This window comes from Stegostoma tigrinum, unplaced genomic scaffold, assembly GCF_030684315.1.
Source record: "Stegostoma tigrinum isolate sSteTig4 unplaced genomic scaffold, sSteTig4.hap1 scaffold_237, whole genome shotgun sequence".
NCBI lineage: Eukaryota > Metazoa > Chordata > Chondrichthyes > Orectolobiformes > Stegostomatidae > Stegostoma > Stegostoma tigrinum.
In genome coordinates this window covers 141,440-164,125 of record NW_026728171.1, presented here as the reverse complement: position 1 = coordinate 164,125, position 22,686 = coordinate 141,440, and the positions used below count along the sequence as shown (strand labels likewise).

Genomic DNA, 22,686 nt, shown 5'->3' with positions numbered 1-22,686 from the left:
CCTGAACTGGGGCATCTTTGTGGTTCAGATTTCTGAAGCCTTTCCCCATTTAGAAAATAGTCTATGCCTGTACTTGCCCATCTCTACAGACTCTCTGTGACCTCCCCACTTCCTCAACACTACTTGCCTCTCCACCTATCGAAATGTCATCTGCAGACTTAGCAACAACGCCCTGTGGACAACAATACCATCAGTTCCTTTGTCGAGATTGCTAATGTATAACGTGAATGGCTGTAGTCTGATCTCTGATGAGTGCGGAACTCCTGTAGTTGCTGGCTGCCATCCTGAAAAAGACCCTTTTATTGCCACTCTCTGCATTCTGCCAGTTAGCCGATCCTCTGTCCATGCCAGTACCTACTCCCGAACACCATAAGCTCATTTTTTATTTTGAAGACTCCTGTGTGTCACCTTGTCAAAGGCTTTCTGGAATTCCAAATAGATAAAGTTCAATGGCTCTCTTTGGTTTTGACTCACTGGTTACATTCCCAAAGAAACTAACAGAGACCTTCCCTTGACAAAGTTGTGTTTTCTCAGCCCAATTTACCATGTATTTCCAAGTATTGCCATGTACTTCCAAGCATTGTCTGGTCTCATCCTTAATAATAGACTCTGAAATCTGACCCAATGACCAGCGCCAGGCTAACAGGTCTGTAATTTCTCATCTTTTGCCTCCCTCCATTTTAAACAGGGGTGTTATATTTGCCATTTTGCACTCCTTTGGGACCCACCCTGACTCCAGTAATTCCTGAAAGATCACCAATGGTCTTCTCACTTATCTCCTTCAGAACTCTGGGGGACAGTCCATCTGGTCCATGTAATTTACCATCTTCTCTGAATTATAGAATTCCTACAGAGCGGAAAGAGGCCATTGGGTCTGCACCACCTCCGCAAAGAACATCCCACCAAGACCCAGCCCTGTACTCTTTCCCGGCAAGCTCACATTTGCCACGGCTGATCCACCTTGCCTGCACATCTTTGGACTGTGGATGGAAATCAGAGCACCTGGCGGAGACACATGCAGACATGGAGAGAATGTACAAATTCCACACAGACCCTTCAGCTTCCCCTGTACCTTCTCCTTAGTGATGGCCACTGCACTCACTTCTGCTTCAGACTCCCTTAAAGCTCTACTACTGGTGCCTTCCAACCTCAAGACTGATGCAAAATACTTGTTCAGTTCCTCTGCCATTTCTTTGTTCCCCAACACTACTTATTTGGCCCCTCTTGAAATTTTCTTTGCATTTTCAGGGGTGTTTACAATAACAATATCTACTTTATAGTGTTGACAAATGGATTGTTTAGATCATCACAGAAACAATAAGCAAAATTCGTCAGTATTCTCATTTAACAATTATATATATTAATATCACAGTCAATGCATTTCCATCAGGTAAGCGCGTAGCTGGAACTTTCTAACCCGGCAGTTTTCACTTTTCTGTTCTTAACAAGAATACCTATTTATTACAACAGCATAGATTCTAGCTACAGACAGATGTTTACAAACATTGGACATATATCTGTATGAATTAAAACTGTAAACCCCCTGTCAACTCATCTTCCTGCAGACAAACATAGAGTGGAGATGGATAAACCATGGATATTATAGGTGGAAAAAAATGCGAATTAAGTCCTAACTAAGTGGTCCCGGTTCACAGGATTTGCCAAGATGATCTTGAGAATGAAAAACAAATGAATAAATATCGCAGAGTGACTTATTATCTATTAAAGCATGTGTTGATGATATGGCATTGCTGTGATCATAAAATAGAACATTGTCCAATTTCCTGTGAGCATTACCGTAGTTTTCATTTGTATTCTCCATGTCGGGAACATATTTATTTGGTACTTTACTGACTAAGTGACGCTCGCTCATCTACAGTGTTCGGTTGCAAACAGCCAATATTTTATTATTCTAATTGAGTAACCATGGTTTGGAATTTTGTCATGGAAATGTATTTCACTTATGTTACTCTGCGTAATTGTAGCCAATCCTCCATTGGCAAAGAAACACACAACTACAGCAGTTAATAAAAGAAAGAACTGCATTTATGTAGCACATTTTATGGTCTCAGGCATAAAAAGTACTTTATAGGCAGCTAAACTACCTTTGAAATGTCGTCACTGATGTAGCATAAGAAAACCTGTTGTATTTAAAATAGTCAGAAGTAAAGAAATATGAAATGAAGTAATAATAAAAATAGTGAAAAAATATGAAATTATAAATGTGAAGAAATATAAAATCTCCAGTCCCTTGCGAGTGGAGACATAGAATCAGGAGATGTAGAGTCAGTATGGAGCGTACCAGGGAGGAGGCCATTCTGGATCTGGTGTTGTGCAACCAACCGGATTTGATCAGGGACCTCGAAGTAAAGGAGCCATGAGGAGGTAGTGACCATAATACAATAATTTTTGATCTGCAATTTGAGAGGGAGAAGGGAGAATTGGAAGTGTCAGTATTGTAGGAACGAGGGAGCTATGAGGGAGGAGCTGGCTAAAGTTCAATGGTTCAATACCCTCGCCGGGATGGCAGTGAAACAACAATGGCAGGTATTTCTGGATATAATGCAAAAGATGCAGGATCAGTTCATTCCAAGGAGGAAAAAAGATCCTAAGGGGAGGCAGGGATGGCCGTGGCTGACGAGAGAAGTTAAGGACTCTATAAAGATAAAAGAGAAGTAGTATAACCGAGCGAAGATTAGCGGGAAGCCGGAGGACTGGGAAGCTTTTCAAGAGCAACAGAAGATAACTAAAAAGGCAATACGCAGAGAATAAAATGAGGTACGAAGGAAAACTGGCGAAAAATATAAAGGAGGATAGTCAAAGTTTTTTTTAGGTGTGTGGAAAAAAAATGGTTAAGACTAAAATTGAGCCCTTGAAGACAGAAACGAGTGAATTTATTTAATGGGAACAAGGAAATGGCAGAAGAGTTGAATAGGTACTTTGGATCTGTCTTCACTAGGCAAGACACAAGCAATCTCCCAGATGTAATCGTGGCTGAAGGACCTAGGGTAATGGATGAACTGAAGGATATTTATATTAGGCAAGCAATGGTGTTGGATAGACTGTTGGGTCTGAAGGCTGATACGTCCTGATGGTCTGCATCCCAGGGTACTTAAGGAGGTGGCTCTAGAAATTGTGAACACATTGGTAATCATTTTCCAATGTTCTCTAGATTCAGGATCAGTTCCTGCGGATTGGAGGGTGGCTAATGTTGTCCCACTTTTCAAGAAAGGAGGGAGAGAGAAAATGGAAATTATCGACCGGTTAGCCAGACGTCAGTGGTGGGAAAGAATTATAAAATTAAATTGCGATTCATTTGGACAGCAGCAACAGGATAGGTCAGAGTCAGCATGGATTTACGAAGGGGAAATTGTGCTTGACTTATCTTCTGGAATTTTTTGGGAACGTAACTATGAAAATGGACGAGGGAAAACTCGTGGATGTAGTCTACCTGGACTTTCAGAAAGCCTTTGATAAAGTCCCACTTAGGAGATTAGTGAGCAAAATTCGGGCACATGGTATTGTGGGCAAAATACTGACTTTGGTTGTAAACTGGCTGTCTGACAGGAAGCAAAGACTAGTGATAAACGGGTCCCTTTCAGAATGGCAGGTGGTGACCAGTGGGGTACCACAAGGTTCGGTGCTGGGACAGCAGCTGTTTACAATATACATTAATGATATAGATGAAGGCATGAAAAGTAATGTTAGCAAATTTGCCAATGACACATAGCTGGGTGGCAGTGTGAAATATGAGGAGGATGTTATGAGAATACAGGGTGACTTCGACAGGCTAGGTGAGTGGACGGATGCATGACAGATGCTGTTTAATGTGGATAAATGTGTGGTTATCCACTTTGGTGACAAGAACAAGAAGGCAGATTACTATCGAAATGGAGTCAAGTTAGGTCAAGGGGAAGTACAACGAGATGCAGGTGTTCTTGTACATCAGTCAATGAACGCAAGCATGCAGGTACAGCAGGCAGTGAAGAAAGCCAATGGCATGCTGGCCTTCAAGAGGAATTGAGTATCGGAGCAAAGAGGTCCATCTGCAGCTGTACCGGGACATGGCTTAGAAGGATGAGAAGGGGTCTGATTGAGACGTATAAGATTATGAAAGGATTAGACACTCTGGAGGCAGGAACCATGTTTCTGCTGATGATTGAGTCCAGAACCAGAGGACACAGTATAAAAATAAGGGATAGGGCATTTAGAACAGAGTTGAGGAAAAACTTCTTCACCCAGAGAGTGGTGGATATATGGAATGCTCTGCCCCAGAAGGCAGTGGAGGGCAAGTCTCTGGACACTTTCAAGAAGAGATAGGTACAGCTTTTAAAGATAGTGGAATCAAGTATTATGGAGATAAGGCAGGGACAGGATACTGATTGTGGATGATCAGCCATGATTATAATGAATGGTGGTGCTGGCTCGAAGGGCCGAATGGCCTTATCCTGCCCCTGTTGTCTATTGTAAAAGTTAATTGTATAAGAATGATTAAGACGGTCCCTTTATGTATGGTGTTGGCAGCTTGTTCAGATAGGGAAAACAACATGGCTGATCTTGATTCCGCTCCTATTTGTTACACAGAAGCCTCTTCGAGCAATAATTCTTGAATGTTGATGGGACGTTGAAACACAGGTAGATTATCGTGATCACTTGTTGAAAATGGATAGCAGCTAGTAGTTCTCTTTCCACTCAACTAGTGACCAGTCGGCAATGGTCAAACAGTGCATAACCCAGAGATCACAAGCTCCCCTGAGACATGATGTCAGTTGAGTCTCATGAATAACTACCTGCAGATGGACTATCTGTAGATTAAACATGGTATTAAATCTCACATATACTACTCTCAACCATTTTAATCAAAGTGTTTATCACTCGTTGCATCGAAACAGATCACACAAACTGAAATGGCATATGCACAAATACCAACATACAAGTTCTATATAGTGGCATTTTGTTTAAAGTTGTATTTATTAAATGAAAGGGTGGAGTATAATCTTCACAAATCATATTAAGATGCTGTAGAAATCTATGGAAGTGAGAAATTTGTTTTTTGATTCAATACATGTCTGACAAATGACAATTCAAAGAGATCTTTGTTTCAGCTCGAGTGGGTCGCGGAGTCGTCCTCATTAGGGGCATTTAAGTGACTATTAGACAGGCATATGGATGGTAGTTTAAGATAGGGGTGGAGGTTAGATAGACCTGAGGTTTAGGGTAAAAGTTCGGCAGAACATTGTGGGCTGAAGGGCCTGTACTGTTCGATGTTCTATGTATGTTATGCTGTATTCAAATAAGTAAAGTCAGTCATGACATTCTGCAACTTCCTTTTCCAGGGGTATGAGTGGAAGAATCAGAGTGCTTTCTTTGAAAATTGGCTTGACGTGACTCTTCAAGGATCATCTAGAGGAAAAATACAAGTGTCAGTACTAAATCTATCATTGCTGATACACATGTAAACTGTAGATTTAACTGTATGTAAACTTTGTTTAACAAACTAGCACACTCAATAAACTGACAAAAATTATACACCAGATGTTTACTGTATTCTCATAATCTCTGTGATGTCTGGTGAGGGTGCAAGTGAGAAGGCTCCCTGCCAGTAAGTTTTAGTTAAGGCAAAGTTGCTTCATTACTGAAGGTATTTATACTGTAAATGAAGGAGAACAGTGATGCATATATCCTGTGCATTATGTTCCGATTATTGAGTGTGTGTTTTTTTGTGCGTGTGCACCTATTGATCAACTGGAATTTTTGATTACTCAGCACATTCCTGGTACCACGGGTGCTGTTTAACAAAAGGTTTGCTGTATTAGTATATTTCTGTAATTAGTCATTACCACTATGAATGTTAAGTCATAACTTGGTCTGTGCAGAATCTGCACAGTGCATTCCTGCAAGATAAATGATGCGCTACATATGTATGATGCTATTGTTTCTCAAAGACACTAACCTTAGCAGCTGTTTTTGTTCCCAATCATGTTTTCATCATTAGAATACTGGGAAAAATATTCAGAACTGTGGTATGACTCTACTGCTCACTTGCAGCAGTGGTAACACTTAGTGTGAGGTTATGTTTTTGCCCATTTGTTGTGCTGTTTGTCAACAATGTATCTCACAAACTAATGGGCATATTTCATTGAAAGCTGGTACGTATGGGTATGGTCAAAGGAAGAACTGATTAGTTTTTGACAGATCCAGATTTATTTCTCTATTTTTTTAAAGCATCAGTTAAAATCGGTCGGATAGGCAAATGATCATCTTTCTGGAATATTGTTGATTGATTTAGAATGTTGTGGATTGTGTCAGCCCTGACAGTAGAATTTGTCCCAACTATCAAAATATGAGCAGATCTTTGAGAGCAGATTATCAAATTGGCCTGAAGCTTTCTCAGTGAGATGGAAGCTTTTAATAAAAAGGATTTATTTTGTTAGCCTTGCTTTTACAAAGAATCAGTCAAGTGGAGAAATGCCTCCAAGAAAAGCTGTGTAATTATAGACTCATGGATGTTTGTTGCACAGGAGGAGGCCGTGTGGTCTGTAGTTCCTGCACTACTCAACAAAGATCTGTCTACATTGAACTCACATGGCATTGATTTCCTTTTTGACTGTTTGGCCCATAGCCCTGGAGCCTACGGCAACACAAGTGAACATCTAAATACTGCTTAAATATTCAGACACTTTCTGAATCAGTCACACTTTCAGTCAGTGAACTCAGGACTCCCACCACACTGGGGTAAATAGGTTCTCCTCAACTCCCCTCCCCTGTCTACGAATGGAAAAAGCAACTTCCAGTTATCCTTTCTATGCCCTTCAAAATCTTAAACACCTTTACCAGGTCCCCTTGTCTGCTCCACTCTTGGCATCGGTCAGTTGGGCAGGTCAGTGGCAAATTGATATAGCCTGAAGAAGGAATAAGATAAGAGAGTACTTCATGTGGCAAAGCCTGTCATGCCCGATGGAGGACAGCAACGGCCGTCAGCAGTGAAGTCCACTGGCAAGGATGGGCGGGCCTGAGCCCAGCACAGGGGAATACGAGCCGTCACTGTGGAGCCCTCGTTCAGTGTGTCTGCAAACTCGTGGCTTCAGAAAGGACTGTAATGTTTGACTTTTTAAACTTTTGTTTTTATTTTTCTACTGTTATATTAAGAAGACTGTCGTGCTGAACTTGTTAACTTATTCATTTATTTTTCTAACATAGAACATGGAACGGTACAGCACAGTACAGGCCCTTCGGCCCACGATGTTGTACCGAACTTTTACCGTCATCCTAAGGTCTATCTAACCTCCACTCCTACCTTATACTGTCATTCATGTGCTTGACTAATAGCCGATTAAATGCCCCTAATGAGGCTGACTCCACTACCCTCTCCAGCATTGCATTCCACTCCCCTACGACTCTGAGTAAAGAAGGATGGATAAATTTTCTACATCTGCATCTAAAATTTCGTACCGAGGTACTTTGTACCTGAGATGGCACCGTCTGAGGTGACATTGTACTCTTGTACCCTGTATTGAATACATGTGATAATAAAACCTAAATCTAAATCTAATGCATAGCAGGACACTGGGAAGCTGAGAGGAGAAAAGGGATCCTGGGGTACTTGTTCATAAATTCCTGAAGGAGTCAGGTCAGGCTAATAAGGGTTGTTACAAAGACATATAGGACATCTCCCTTTATCAGTCGTGGCATAGATTGTAAGAGTGGGGAGGTCACTTTGGAGCTGTTTAAAAGTTTGGTTAGGCCACAGCTGGAGTCACGTGTGGAGTTTTGGTCACCACCCATTAGGAAGGATGTGATTGTACTGGAGGGAATGAAAAGGATGTTGCATGTGTTGGAGCATTTTAGCTGTGAAGAAAGGCTGGAAAAATTCAGATTATTTTCTGTGAAGCAGAGAACGTTTGGCGGGGTGAGTGGAGGTCCTGATAGAGGCATAGAAGATTATGAGAGGTATAGATAGGTTGAGTAGAAAGCATTGTTCCCCTTAGTTAAAGCATCAATAACAACAGGGCACAATTTTAAAGAGAAAGACGGGAAATTTAGAGGAGCTTTGCGGAAAATCATTTTCATCCAGAGTGTGGTAAAGGTCTGGAATGCATTGCCTGGGAGGGAAGTTGAAACAGGAAACCGTACAACCTTTGAAAAGTACTTGGATGAGCACTTGTAATGTCATAATATTTTTGAGAATGGTCTAGTGTGTAAAAATGTCGCAGTGTATTTTTAGAGGTACAGCCTTAGTGGGCTGTAGGACCTCTTCTGTACTCTATGATTCCATGAGAACCCCCAGCCCAGGCAGCATCTTGGTTTTTTCAGTAATCTCCAGGATCACACCCTTCATAGTGTGATCCCTTGCCTTGTTAGCCCTCCCGAGTTCGTTAGCTCACACTTTTCCTGGTTGAGTTCCAATTGCTGTGTCCCGCTGACCAGTCTGTTGATCTCCTCCTGAAGTTTATTCTTCCTGTCTGTCAACCAATTTGCCAATTTGCCAATTTGCCTTTGATTCCATGGCTGTTATTTACATGACCATTCCACCGATATCCTCCTCACTGAATTAGTGATTTGCTAGTGACACGGTCATACAAATTGTGTTTAAGCCCAAATGAAGAATATACATGACAAACTTCAAGGGTCCTTGTGGCAAGCCCTGCACAACCCCACTGAAAGCAAACATCCTGTCAAATAGACATCCCTCTACCATCAATCACCCTGTGCTCTCTGCCTCAGCCAGTTTTGGCTCCAGTGTGCCTCTTTGCCTTTGATCCCGTTGACTGTTGCTTTCTTGATCAGTCTGCCAAGGGGGACTTTACTAAGTCAACATCAAATGCAGAAGTTCATCAATCTTCCAACATCTCCTCAAATTTGGATCAAATTTCTGAAATGTGACCTCATCTTAACAAATCCATACTGACTATCCCTGATTAATTCATGCAAGTACATTCTACCCCTAAGAATGCCTCTTTGTAGCTTCTCCAGTGCTGAGATTATTCTGACTGGTCTTTAATTTCCTGGTCTGTTTCTTTGTCCGTTTGATAATAGTGGGACAATGTTAATAGTCCTTCATGACTTCACGTGTGATTGACAAGGGTTTGAAAATTGCTGCCAGGGGCCCAGATATCTCCTCCCTCACTTCCCTCGCTAACTGGTATACGTTTCAGTTCGGCCTGCAGATGTATCCACTTTTAAAGTTGCTAAACCAGCTGCATCTCCCTATGTCTTAACCTCTGATGTTCCGAGGTCCTCTGCCCTGATATCTATACTTGCAGTGTCCTTCTCCGTTGTAAAGATTGACGCAAAATATTCATTGAGGACAGTGCCCATGTTTTCCAGGTCCACACAAAGATTACCTCTGTGAAATGAATGAGGAGATATCAGAGAGTTTTGAGATTTACAATCAAGAAAGAAATTGACAAAATGACTTCCTTGGAGAATCATACAACATACATTGTCCATTGTTGTAAACAAACAGAAGTTTTTGTTTCCACAGTTGTTTGCAAATAGCCAATCAAGATCATAAAATAATCTTTTAACATAATTTACAAAACAAGGCAATTGAGGAAGATGTATTGGATGTATTGAACTCTCAACTACCTCCCTTAAGTTGAGGAATATCAATATTTTTCTTCTGGATAACTTTGGCAGATCTCTTCAAACAAGTCGCTGAACCCACAGATTTATGTGACCAACGAAGCCTGAGTCTTTTGCTTTACGATGCAGTCCAGATCCCTTGGCAGCTGGGTGAGGTAGCTTCATTTGGAGGCTGCAACATTGAACCAAGTATCCGCAGTTGCTTCCAACATGTAAGTGTGCTCTGCACCAATTCATAAGGTCAAGCGGGTCCACTTGCCAGTATGATTTTTGTGCTCATTTTTGGTTTGAATTGGTTCCAGAGGCCAACATGTACCACCACTAATCCAAGGCTATCATGTTGATAAGTAGTCAATGTTTTTATTAGATTAATGACAAAAAACAATGTCAGAAACCCCAGTGATAGTGTATGAGATACCATATCACTGAGGATAGCGGACGTAAGCTTGACATAATTAATCATGCAGCTGATCTTTTATTTCCCTCCAGGGCCAGAACAAACCAGAGATTGATGTTGAACGCTTTGTCGAGTGGATGAGATTGGAGCCTCAGTCCATGGTGTGGCTGCCTGTTCGACACCGTGTGGCAGCTGCTGAAACTGCAAAACATCAGGCTAAGTGTAACATCTGCAAAGAGTACCCAATCGTAGGTTTCAGGTGAGATGTGCAAACCAGCAGAAAGTTAGTGGGAATTAGTTTTTAAAGAAAGCTTTAACTTTAGATGTTCTATTGGAAACTCTGTCAGTAAATGATAACTGAAATCGTCAAAAATCCCAACAAATTTATGGACCAGAGAAGTAATTAGGATAAATTAAGTATCAACTTCTTTACCTTAATTTTTGTGAGAGGTGAATGCTGCATGTTTATGGTATTTTGTTCACAGTTGCATTGATCACAGACACTGTGGCTCAGAACGGATTGTAACTCGACTTGCGGTTGCTTCTGTAATTTGCAATTATTGGGAATTTACAGAAAGGCCTTTTTATTAGTCCTGTAATCAGTGTGTGTGCATCCTATGAAAGTGATTGCTGTGGTGTTGCTAAATGATCGATAAAACTTCTTGTCCATAATTAGTAAATTAAAATGCATATTTGGACAGGATTTCTAAGGGGTAATTGAACCTTTTTGGTTAACTATTCTCCTACATTTCTACGATTGACCATCTTGGAAAAGGTGCATGTTACTGCCATTGATCTGACCAAACAACTCCCTGTCTAAGAAGTGAGACCCCAACTGTGGATGAAACTATGACTGCCGTAACTAAGTAAAGAGCAACAGCGACCCGGAGTCAATTGAATTCCATCTGAAGCTTGAGGAATGGTGGCCTAACTCTGAAGGCCAAGATCTGTTAGCTTTTCATGGACTATGAGGAACAGGGCAGGATTTCACAGAATCTTTAAGATGCCATATCTTGTACAAAACTGAAGGAGAAATGTCAGATTGCTCAAAGAACCATGGGATCACCAGCCTTTCCATTGCTGGGAAGATTCTGGCAAGGTTACTTCTGAATAGGTTTATGCCACCATGGCAGATGAAAACCTTCCATGTGAAGGGAACTTTGTGAAAATGTTGGAGACAGAGCAGGACCAAATTACAGGAATGATTCCAGGGATGAGATATTTCATTATGAAAATTGACTGGGGGAGTTGTGACAGTTTTCCCCGACTTTCCTAGCATTTGTTTCTCCCCAAACAATTTACCGTTTCTTCAAAATAAAAAGAAATATGTAATTTAACTACTTAACTTGCATTCCTTCAAAGGTTGAAAATATCTAAACAAAAATGAACATTTCTCTTACTTCTTGTTCTTTCTTTATAGGTACCGCAGTCTCAAGCACTTCAATTCTGACATCTGCCAAAGCTGTTTCTTTTCGGGGCGCACATCAAAGGGACACAAGTTACATTGCCCCATGGTGGAGTACTGCACTCCGGTGAGTAATATATTATTCCACTTGATAGAATTGTTCCAATCAGTGGAAACTTAGGGATTTAACCATTTAAATACAATCTTCCCTCAAAGTTGAAGTAGTTTGCTAAAATGATAAAAGGCCAACAGCTTAAATCAGGCTTCAATACCAGAAATGCAATATTGTGCAGAAGCTCTTTGAGGTCAAGTTGAGGCTCAAGGAAGAATGTGTCATCACGCCCACCCTTTTCTCCAGCTTTGTCACCGCCATTCTTAATCTCGTGAAGAACAAGCTTCCCAGTGGCCTGGACAGGATTGATGGAAAACCTTTTAACCTCAACCAGTTGAAATCGAAGAAGAAAATGACACTGACCTCGCATATGGAACTTCAGTATGTGGTTCACAATGTCATTTCCGCTCTCAGAAGTCTTCAAATCTCCCTTAAGGCCTTTGCAGAAGTATACTGAAGAATTAGCCTCAACCTTAAATTTGCCACCCAGGTTGATCGGGTTGTTAAGAAGGCATACGGTGTGTTAGCTTTTATTCGTAGAGGGATTGAGTTTCAGAGCCATGAGGGCATGTTGCAGCTGTACAAAACTCTGGTGCAGCTGCACTTGGAGTATTACCTACAGTTCTGGTCACCGCATCACAGGAAGGATGTGGAAGCATTGGAAAAGGTGCAGAGGAGATTTATCATGATGTTGCCTGGTATGGAGGGAAGGCGTTTTGAGGAAAGGCTGAGGGACTTGAGGCTGTTTTCGTTGGAGAGAAGAAAATTAAGAGGCGACTTAATGGAACCGTACAAGATGATCAGAGCATTAGATAGGGTGGACAGTGAGAATCTTTTGGCTCGGATGGCCATGTTTGACACGGGCTGGACATAGCTTCAAATTGAGGGGTGATAGATATAGGACAGTGGTCAGAGGTAGGTTCTTTACTCAGAGAGTAGTAAGGGCGTGGAATGCCCTGCCTGCAACAGTAGTAGACTTGCCAACTTTTAGGGCATTTAAATGGTTGTTGGATAAACATATTGATGATAATGGAATAGTGTAGGTTTGTTGGACTTCAGGTTGGTTTCACAACATCAAGGCCGAAAGGGCCTGTACTGCGCTGTTATGTTCTGTGTTCGAACCTCAAGATGACTCAAATCCTTTACCAATCTGTCATGTTGTGATCCATCTTTTCATCAAAATTAATAGAGAAATCCTCCCAAATGTAGAACATTTCCCTTAGATGGGACGCTCTCTCTCTTTTAAGGCTGACATCGATACAGAGATTCTAACATTACGTCCAATCTGCGAGTGGCACCTTTGGACTCCTAAGGATGAGAATGCTCAATTGTGACATCTGTGCTGATCGCAAGATCCTTGAGTTCAAGGCATGCATCGTTCAGCCTCTTCTATATGACTGTGAAACCTGGATAACATAGAGCTGCCACTTCAAGACCCGTTCAGCACAGTTTTATCATGGATTCTCCACATCAGCGAGGAGGAAAAACCTCCCAGCATCAGCATTGACGCCATGATGATTTGAAACAAACCTCATTGGGATTGCCATGTACTTGGGATGCCTAAGTTATGACTACCAAAGTAAATTTTTGCCAACTCAAGGAAGGCATCTGAACAAGAAGAAGTCAAAGGAAGCATTTAAAAGACCTTGAAATGTTCCTTCAAGAAGTAGTACTTGGAGGTCAAAGTATGGATATCCCCATTCAGAAGAAACCAACTTGGGGGAATCTCCTGTATGAAGGCACATAATTCTTCATGAACACCAGACAAGAAGTTGAAGTGTGGGAAAGGAACTGGAGAAAGGAATGCCAATGTTCTCAAGGCCGAGACCACTTCCACCACTCCGAAAGACCTCCTAAACGTGTGGTCAGATATGTGGCTCCAGTTCAGGCTAATCAACCCGCACAGAGCTCAGGACCTGTGATATGGAATTTCCTAGCTGGGCAATCATACTTATCAGCCAGTGATGGTTCTTAATATTGTGCAGACTATGATTTGATCACAACTGAGTACTGTGTGTAGCTTTGAGCATTGCTATAGAAAGACCAGGTTTTATAGATTAATCAGAATGGTGCTACATGAGAAACTGGACTTAAGAAGAGATAGGTGATACTTAATTGTTATTTGTTTCTGGGCCACTGGCATCACTAACTGGGCCAGCATTTACTTCCCATCCTTAGTTACCCTTGTCATTGTTGAATCATTGTAGTCCATGTGCTGTAGGTAGACTCAGTCAGTCAGGGGCGAATTTCCAGGACTTTGACCCAGTGATAGTGAAAGAACAGCAATATATTTCCAAGTTGAGATGGTGAGTGGCTTAGACAGGGTGTTGTAGGTGGTGCTGTTCTCATATATCTGTTACCCTTGCCCTTGTAGCTGAAATTTGTCATAGGTTTGGAAAGTCCTATCTCAGGATCTTTTGCAGATTTCTCAGTGCATCTCATAGATGGTACACACTGCTGCTTTTGAGCACTGGAGGGAGTAGGTTGCTTTTTCCTGGATGGTGTTGAACTTGTTGAGTGCTTTTGCATCTGCACCCATCTAGGCAAGTGGGGAGTATTCCACCATTCTTCTGACTTGTTCCTGTAGCTGGTAGACAGGCCTGGGGAATCAGGAGGTGAGTTACTTGATGCAGTAATCCGAACTTTGGGCCTGCTCTTGTAGCCACTGCATTTAAATAGGAAGTCCAGTTGAATTTCTGTTCACTGGTAAAACCTGGGATTTTGATAGCGGACAATTCAGTGATGGTTACACCATTGAATGTCGAGGGACAATTTATGGATTTTCTCTTACTGGAGATGGTCATTACCTAGTATTTGTAAAGTATAAATGCGACTTGCCACTTAGCAGCCCAAGCCTAGACATCGTTCTGGCCTTGTTGCATTTGGACATGGACAGGTTCACTATCTGAGGAGTGGTGAATAATGCTGAATATTCTGCTATCTCTGGTGAACATCCCCACTTCTGAGCTTATGATGGAGAGAAGGTCATTGATAAGGCAGCTGAAGATGGTTAGGCTTAGGACTGTACTCTCAGGACCTCCTGCAGGTGACCTCCAACAACCAAAATGCCTCCCTTTAGGAGAGGCGATGACCTAATGGTATTATGACTGGACTAATAATCCAAACACTCAGGTAATGTGCTGAGGACTTGGTTCAAATTCCACGATGGCACATAATGGAATTTGAATTCAATGAAAATCTGGAATTAAGAGTCTAATGATGACCGTAAATCCATTGTCAATTGTTGGAAAAACCCATCTGATTCACTGATGTTCTTTAGGGAAGGAAACTGCGTCGCCTGGTGTGGCCTACATGGAACTCCAGATATCAGTTATGCAATTTGAGATGGGCAATAAAAGCTGGTCTAACCCGCAATGCCCTCTTTCCCATGAAAGAATGGAAAAAATATCGTCCTCTGTGCAGATATTATTCGAACCAGTGGTGAGTTTCTGCTGGATTCCCATCAGCTCCAGTTTTGGTAGCGCTCCTTGATGCCACACTCGGTCAAATGTAGCCATCCTTAGCTCACCTCCGGAATTCAACTCTTTCGACCATGTTTGAACAAAAGCTGTAATGAAGTCAGGAACTGATGAGGTGGCAGAATTGAGGATCTTGTACAGGGATCCGAGGGATGTGGCATATTGAGATTTCCAGAAAGAATTTGACCAGTTGCTGCATAAAAATGTGAACCAGAACGTTAGATCCAAGGGGATGAAGGGTAGAATATTGGTTTGAATAAAGGCCTGGCTAACTGACAGAAAGCTGAGTGTCAGGATAAATGAGTCTTTGCCTGGATGGTGAATTGTCACTAGTGGGGTGCTGCGGGTTCAGTTCTCTGACCTCAACTATTTGTAACCTATACAAATGATATGTAAGCAGAGACAAAATGTAACATAACAGAATGCATGGATGATTCTGAAATAGGTGGGACAACAGCCTGTGATGTGAAATAGAACATACAGAGCGGAACATTGACAGGCGAGGAGAATGGACCAGAATCTGGCAGGTGGTTTATGTGGATAAGCACAAGGCTTGCCTGTTTTGCCCAGGGGAAAAAAGGGCGAATTATTATTTAAATGGAAGGAAGATTCAAAGTCTGTTATCTGGCTGCCTTTGTGCATGAATAGCCGAAAGTGGGTATGCAGGTATAGCATAGCATAAGAAAGGCAGATGGAACTCTGGCATTTGTCACAAAAGGACTGGATCATTAAAGTAACAAAGTGTTTTTCCTCATACATTGGGTGTTGGTGAGACCAGAGTGTTGTGTCCAGTTTAGATCCCCTCACTGAGGATGGATACGTTTGTACTGGAGGCAGTTCGGAGGAGGTTTAACTGATTGATTCCAGGGATGAAAGGGCTGTCATATGAGAAGTGGCTGAGTAGCTTGCGCTTGTACTTGCTGGCGTTCGAAAGAGTGGTTCTGATTGAGGTATATAAAATAGTAAAGGGGATTGAAAAGATGGGCATTGAGCACATGTTCTGCATTGTGGAACAGTCTCAAACAAGAAGCTGTGGCTGTTGAGTGGGAGATGGAATGTTCAAAATGGAGATGAGGAGAGGGTTGTGAATCTGTGGAATTCATTGCCTCTGAATGCAATGGAGGCAGCACCAATCGACCGATCCAGGAAAGAAATAAATATGTTTCTGATGAAAAATAGGGATCAAGGGCCATGGGGAGCTGGCAGGAGAGTGGAGTTGAGATCAGGAAAAGATCAGCAACCACGACTAACAAGATAAGTCAGGGACAGGATGAAAGCAAAAGAAAAAGGATAAAATGTGGTGTAGGTGAGTGGGAAGCCAGAGGATTGGGAAGCCTTTCGAAAACTAGCAGAGGACAACTAAAAAGGCAATAAGGGGGAAGATGATGAAATATGAGGGCAATATTAATGAGGGTAATATTAAAAAAAAATTGCAGGAGTTTTTTTTCAGCTATAAAGGTAAGAGAGAGGCAAGAGTACAAATAAAGAGAAGAAAGAAAATTACAGCACAGGAACAGGCCCTTCGGCCCTCCAAGCCTGCGCCGATCGAGATCCTCTGTCTAACCTGTCACCTATTTTCTAAGGGTCTGTGTCCATTTGCTCCCTGCCCATCCATGTACCTGTCCATAAGACCTTAAGACAGAGGAGTGGAAGTAAGGCCATTCGGCCCATCCGGTCCACTCCACCATTTAAATCATGCCTGATGGGCATTTCAACACCACTTCGCTGCACTCTCCCTATAGCCCTTGATTCCTTTTGAGATCAAGAATTTGTTGATCTCTGCCTTGAAGGCATCTCACGTCCCGGCCTCCACTGCACTCTGCGGCAATGAATTCCACAAGCCCACCACTCTCTGGCTGAAGAAATGTCGTCTCATTTCAGTTTTAAATTTACCCCCTCTAATTTTAAGGCTGTGCCCACGTGTCCTAGTCTCCCCGCCTAACGGAAACAACTTCCGAGCGTCCACCCCTTCTAAACCATACATTATCTTGTAAGTTTCTATTAGATCGCCCCTCAACCTTCTGAACTCTAATGAGGACAATCCCAGGATCCTTAGCCGTTCATCATACATTAAACCTAGCATTCCAGGGATCATCCGTGTGAACCTCCGCTGGACACGCTCCAGGGCTAGTATGTCCTTCCTGAGGTGTTGTGCTCAAAATTGGACACAGTTTTCTAAATGGGGCCTAACTAGAGCCTTATAAAGCCTCAGAAGCACATGGCTGCTTTTATATTCCAACTCTCTTGAGATAAACGCCAACATTACATTCGCTTTCTTAATTACGGACTCGACCTTCAAGTTAACTTGTAGAGAATCCTGGACCAACACTCCCAGATCCCTTTGCACTTCTGATTTGCAAATTTTCTCACCATTTAGAAAATAGTCCATGCCTGTATTCTTTTTACCAAAGTGCAAAACCTCACATTTACTCACATTGAATTTCATCAGCCATTTCGTGGACCACTCTCCTAAACTGTCTACATCTTTCTGCAGCTTCCCCACCTCCTCAGTAGGACCTGTCTGTCCACCTATCTTCGTATCTTCGGCAAACTTCGCCAGAATGCCCCCAGTCCCTTCATCCAGATCAGTAACATATAAGGCGAACAGCTGTGGCCCCAAAACTGAACCCTGCGGGACAGCACTCGTCACCGGTTGCCATTCCGAAAAAGAGCCTTTTATCCCAACTCTCTGCCTTTTGTCAGACAGCCAATCCTCAATCCAACCCAGTACCTCACCTCGAACACCATGGGCCCTCACCTTGCTCAGCAGCCTCCCGTGAGGCACTGTATCAAAGGCCTTTTGGAAGTCTAGATGGACAACATTTACTGAGTTTCCCTGGTCTAACATACTTGTCACCTCTTCAAAGAATTCGAATAGGCATGACCTCCCCTGACTAAATCCATGCTGACTTGTTTTAATCTGACCCTGCACTTCCAGGAATTTAGAAATCTCATCCTTGACAATGGATTCTAGAATTTTACCAACAACCGAGATTAGGCTAATCGGCCTGTAATTTTCCATCTTTTGCCTTGATCCTTTCTTAAACAAGGGAGTTACAACAGAAATTTTCCAATCATTTGGGACTTTCCCTGACTCCAGTGACTTTTGAAAGATCACGACCAAAGCCTCTGCGATTTCCTCAGCCACCTCCCACCGAACTCTAGGATGTAGCCCATCGGGGCCAGGAGATTTATCAGTTTTTAGACCCTTGAGCTCTTCTAGCACTTGCTCTTTTGTAATGCCTACTGTACTCAACTCTGCCCCCGGCTCTCCCTAATTGTTGGCATACTACTCATGTCTTCCATTGTGAAGACTGACGCAAAGTACTTATTAAGGTCTTCAGCTATTTCCTTTTCTCCCATCAATAGCCTTCCAGAATCAATCTGGAGCGGCCCAATATCATCTTTTGCCTCTCGTTTGCTTCTTATGTATTGAAAAAAGCTTTGACTGTCATTTCTAATATTACTAGCTTGCCTACCTTCATATATGATCTTCTGCTTCCTGATTGCTCTCTTTGTTATCCTCTGTCTGTTTTTGTGGCCTTCCCAATCTTCTGATTTCCCAGTGCTCTTGGCCATTTTATAGGCTGTCTCTTTTTCTTTGATATGTTTCCTGACTTCCTTTGTCAGATGTCCAATAGCAGCGGTGAAGAAGCTGCTGTTGGGGAAATAGAGGCATTGGTGTGCTGTTTTCACTCATTGCAACGATCTGGGTGGACCAGGAGAGATCGTTGGTGATCGTCACTCTCAACTATCTCCACCTCAGCAACATCTCTCACACTGTCTGATGCAGGCACTCACACGCTCACATTCTGTCGCCCATTCTGTCTGTCTGACTGTCTCTCTCTCTCCCTCATCGCCCATCTCTCTCTCTGTCCCTGTCTCCCTCCACCCCCCCCCCCCCCGACCAACCTCTCTGTCTTTGTCTCTCTCTCTCTCTCTCTCACACCAACTCATTGCTCAGTATTCCATGGTATCTCAATTGTTGGAAGAATTAACTTGCACTGAGCATGGATTTTCTCCCAATATAGTTATGACAAAGCAGAACCAATTCTGCCTTGAAGAAGAAAGGCAGGAGCCATAATAACTTGTGATTGTTTAGCTGAAGGAACCGTGCTGTGATATGCATCCAGATAGGATGCTTTCTGTGGTACATCAGTGAAAGTTGTCCTTGTGGACGCACAGAATTACCTTAGCCTCCTGGGAAGTAGAGACAATGGTGTGCTTTTTTGCCCATTGCAACAATCTGGGCGGACCGGTGAACAAATCTAAGCCCATCCCCCTACATGATCCCATTATCATCCATATCCAAGGACTGTTTAAATGCCCCTAATGTGGCTGAGCTAACTACATTGGCAGGCAGGGGGTTCCACGTCCTTACCACTCTGAGTAAAGAACCTGCCTCTGACATCTATCTCAAATCTATCACCCCTCAATGTTTAGCTGTGCCCCCTCATACAAGCTGACATCATCATCCTCGGATAAAGACCCTCACTGTCCACCCTATCTAATCCACTGATCATCTTGTATGTCTCTATTCAATCCCCTCTGAACCATCTTCTCTCCAACGAGAACAGACCCAAGTCCCTCAGCCTTTCTTCAGAAGTCCTTCACTCCAGACCAGGCAACATCCTGGTAAATCTCCTCTGCACCTTTCCAATGTTTCCACATCCTTCCTGGAATGGGGTGACCAGAACTGTACACAGTATTCCAAGTGAGACCGCACTAGCTTTTTGGACAGATGCAGCATGACATCACGGCTCTGGAACTCAATCCCTCGACCAATAAAACCTAATACATCGTAAGCCGCCTTAACAGCACGATCAAACTGGGTGGCAATTTTCAGGGATCTACGTACATGAACACCAAGATCCCTCTGCACAGCAACACTACCAAGAATCTTTCCATTGACCCAATATTCTGCCTTCCTATTATTCCTCCCAAAGTGAATCACCTCACATTTATCCACATTGTACTCCATTTGCCACCTTTCAGCCCAATTCTGCAGTTCATCCAAGTTTCCATGCAACCTGCAACATTCTTCCACATTGTCCACCACTCCACCGACTTTAGTGTCATCTGCAAACTTAGTAACCCATCTACCAATGCCTCCGTCCAAGTCATTTGTGAAAATGACAAACAGCAGTGGTCCCAAAACAGATCCTTGAGACACACCACTAGTAATCAGACTCCAGGCTGAATATTTTCCATCAACCACGACTGGTTGCCTTCTTACTGAAAGCCAGTTTCTAATCCAACCTGCTAAATCTCCCTCAATCCCATGTCTCCATGTTTTCTCCAGTAGCCTACCATGTAGAACCTTATCAAAGGCTTTACTGAAGTCCATGTCCACCACGTCAACTGCCCGACCCTCATCCACATGCTTCGTCAGCTTCTAAAATGACTCAGTGAGGTTTGTGAGACATGACTTGCCCTTGACAAATCCATGTTGACTATCTCCAATCAAATTGGTGCTTGCTCGATGATTATAATACCTATCTCTTATAACCCTTTCCAAAACATTTCCGACAACAGATGTAATGCTCAATGGTTTATAATTACCTGGGTCATCTCTACTGCCCTTCTTGAACAAAGGCACAACATTTGCAACCTTCCATTCCTCTGGTACTAAACCTGTAGACAATGAGGACTCAAAGATGAAGGCCAAAGGCTCCACCACCTCCTCCGTAGCCTCCCAGAGAATATCAAAGTTTCGAAGGAACTGATGCGTTGGATCCGGAGGTTGGTGGGGTGGTACGTGAGGACGAGGAAGACTTTGTTTTGGTTGTTGTTGTGGGGTGGGGTGAGACGGATTTGTTGCAGGAAATGCTGGAGACACGGTCGAGGGCGTTATCAACCACTGAGCGGGGGAAGTTGTGGTCCTTGAAAAATGAGGACATCTGAGATATACGAGAGTAGAATACCTCATCCTGGGAGCAGATGCAGAGTCAAAGGAATGGGGAAAGTGGATGAATTGTTGCGGGAATTTGGTGGGAGTTGGTGGACTTGAAATGGATATTTGTTTCTTGGTGGTTGGAAATAGAGAGGTCCAGGAAGGAGAGAGAGGTATCAGAGATTGTCCAGGTGAACTTAAAGTTCGGGAGGAAGGTGTTGCTGAAGTGGATGTTAGAGCCCCTTGTGGGAGCACGAGGCAGTGCCGATACAGTCATCAATGTAACGGAGGAAGACGTGGGGTTGAGGGCCAGTGTAGGTACGGAAGAGGGAGCGTTCCATGTAACCTACAAAGCGGCAGGCATAGCTTGGGCCCAGGTGGGTACACTGGCCACCCGCTTTGTCTGTAGGAAGTGGGAGGAATTGAAAGAGAAATTGTTGAGGGTTGTTCAAGAACCACAACATCCCCCTCCTCAATAGTCAAAAACGCCCTCAACCGTGTCACCCGCATTTCCCACAACTCATCCCTCATACCCGCTCCCCATAATAACTACCAAAACAGTGTCCTCCTCACCCTCACCTACCACCACACCAACCTCCGGATTCCATGCATCGTCCGCTCACACTTCTGCCATCTGCAATCCGACCCCACACCAAAGACATTTTTCCCTCCACACTTAGGTGACTCCCTTATCCGCTCCACACTCGCCTCCAGCACCCCCTACACCCAGCACTTTTCCCTATATATCCACAAATATTGTCATCATAATGTTTAAAATTCACTTGTCCCAATACCTCCCCCCTCACCCCCATCCCAGACCCCAGGAAGAATTTCCACATCAAACAGATGTTTACCTGCACATCTGCGAATGTGGTATACTGTATCCGCTGATCCCTTTGTGGCCCCCTCTACATCGGGAAAACCAAATGGAGGTTTGGGGACTGCTTTGCAAATCACCTATGCTCAATGCACTAAAGAACTGCACCTCCCAGTCGTGAACTGTTTTGACTCTCCCAATCCTCAGATAGGATGTCCATCCTGGGCCTCCTGCAGTGCCACAACGATGCCACCTGAAGGTTGCAGGAGCAGCACCTCGTATTGCGCTTGGGAACCCTGCGTCTCCGTGGAATCAATGTCGACTTCACAAGCTTTGAAATCTCCCCTCCCCCTCCCGCATCCCAAAACCAGCCCACCCTGCCACCTCAAGCCCCACCCCCATCTCCTACTTCCTAACCTCTTCCCGCCCCGGAGACCTGTTCGTCCTCCCCGGACTGACCTCTCCCCTCCCTACCTCCCCACCTACACTCACCTCTGCTGGCTCCATCCCCACCTCTTTAACTTGTCTGTCTCCTCTCCACCTATCTTCTCCTCTATCTATCTTCGATCCACCTCCCTCCTCTCCCTATTTATTTCAGAACCCTCTCCCCTCCCCCTTTTCTGATGAAAGGTCTCGGTCCAACATGTCAGCCTTTGTGCACCTAAGATGCTGCTTGGCCTGCTGTGTTCATCCAGCTGCACACTTTGTTGTGTCTATATCTCTTAAGAACCTCATTAAGTGAGTTCTAGAGAGAACTATGCAGGGTAGACTTTGGGTTTATCATTCTAACTTGCCAGCCCTGAAAGATGAAAGTTGGTTTATGTTGGATGTTTGTTTCATAGCTACGAAAGAGATCCTGAAAGGATTGTTCGTATCTTTTGTTGAGAATTTTACCCATTTAGTCACTCGAATCCTTCTCCTTTTTTAAAGTTTCCTTGGGAGTCATAAATTTCAAATATCTGCAGAATTTTATTCGGCTTGGCATTGGCTCTCCGTGA

General features: G+C 43.3%; 1 protein-coding gene across 7 annotated transcripts in view; it reads left to right on the top strand.

Annotated features, from left to right (window-relative positions):
• Window positions 1–22,686, top strand: part of LOC132207983 (dystrophin-related protein 2-like) — a 147,450-nt gene that overhangs the window by 26,327 nt on the left and 98,437 nt on the right. For 3 of the 7 annotated variants that reach the window (XR_009444075.1, XR_009444076.1, XR_009444077.1), the window contains exons 4-7: window positions 5,337–5,422; window positions 9,640–9,797; window positions 10,075–10,241; window positions 11,403–11,514. Coding sequence is in view for 1 of the 7 variants with exons in the window: in XM_059643760.1 (XP_059499743.1) it covers window positions 10,120–10,241; window positions 11,403–11,514 (234 nt within the window). In the remaining 6 variants the exon portion in view is untranslated. Of the gene's footprint in view, window positions 1–1,565; window positions 1,585–5,336; window positions 5,423–9,639; window positions 9,798–10,074; window positions 10,242–11,402; window positions 11,515–22,686 lie in introns of those variants that run through there. The other 4 variants (XR_009444072.1, XM_059643760.1, XR_009444078.1 and 1 more) reach the window with 3 other exon arrangements.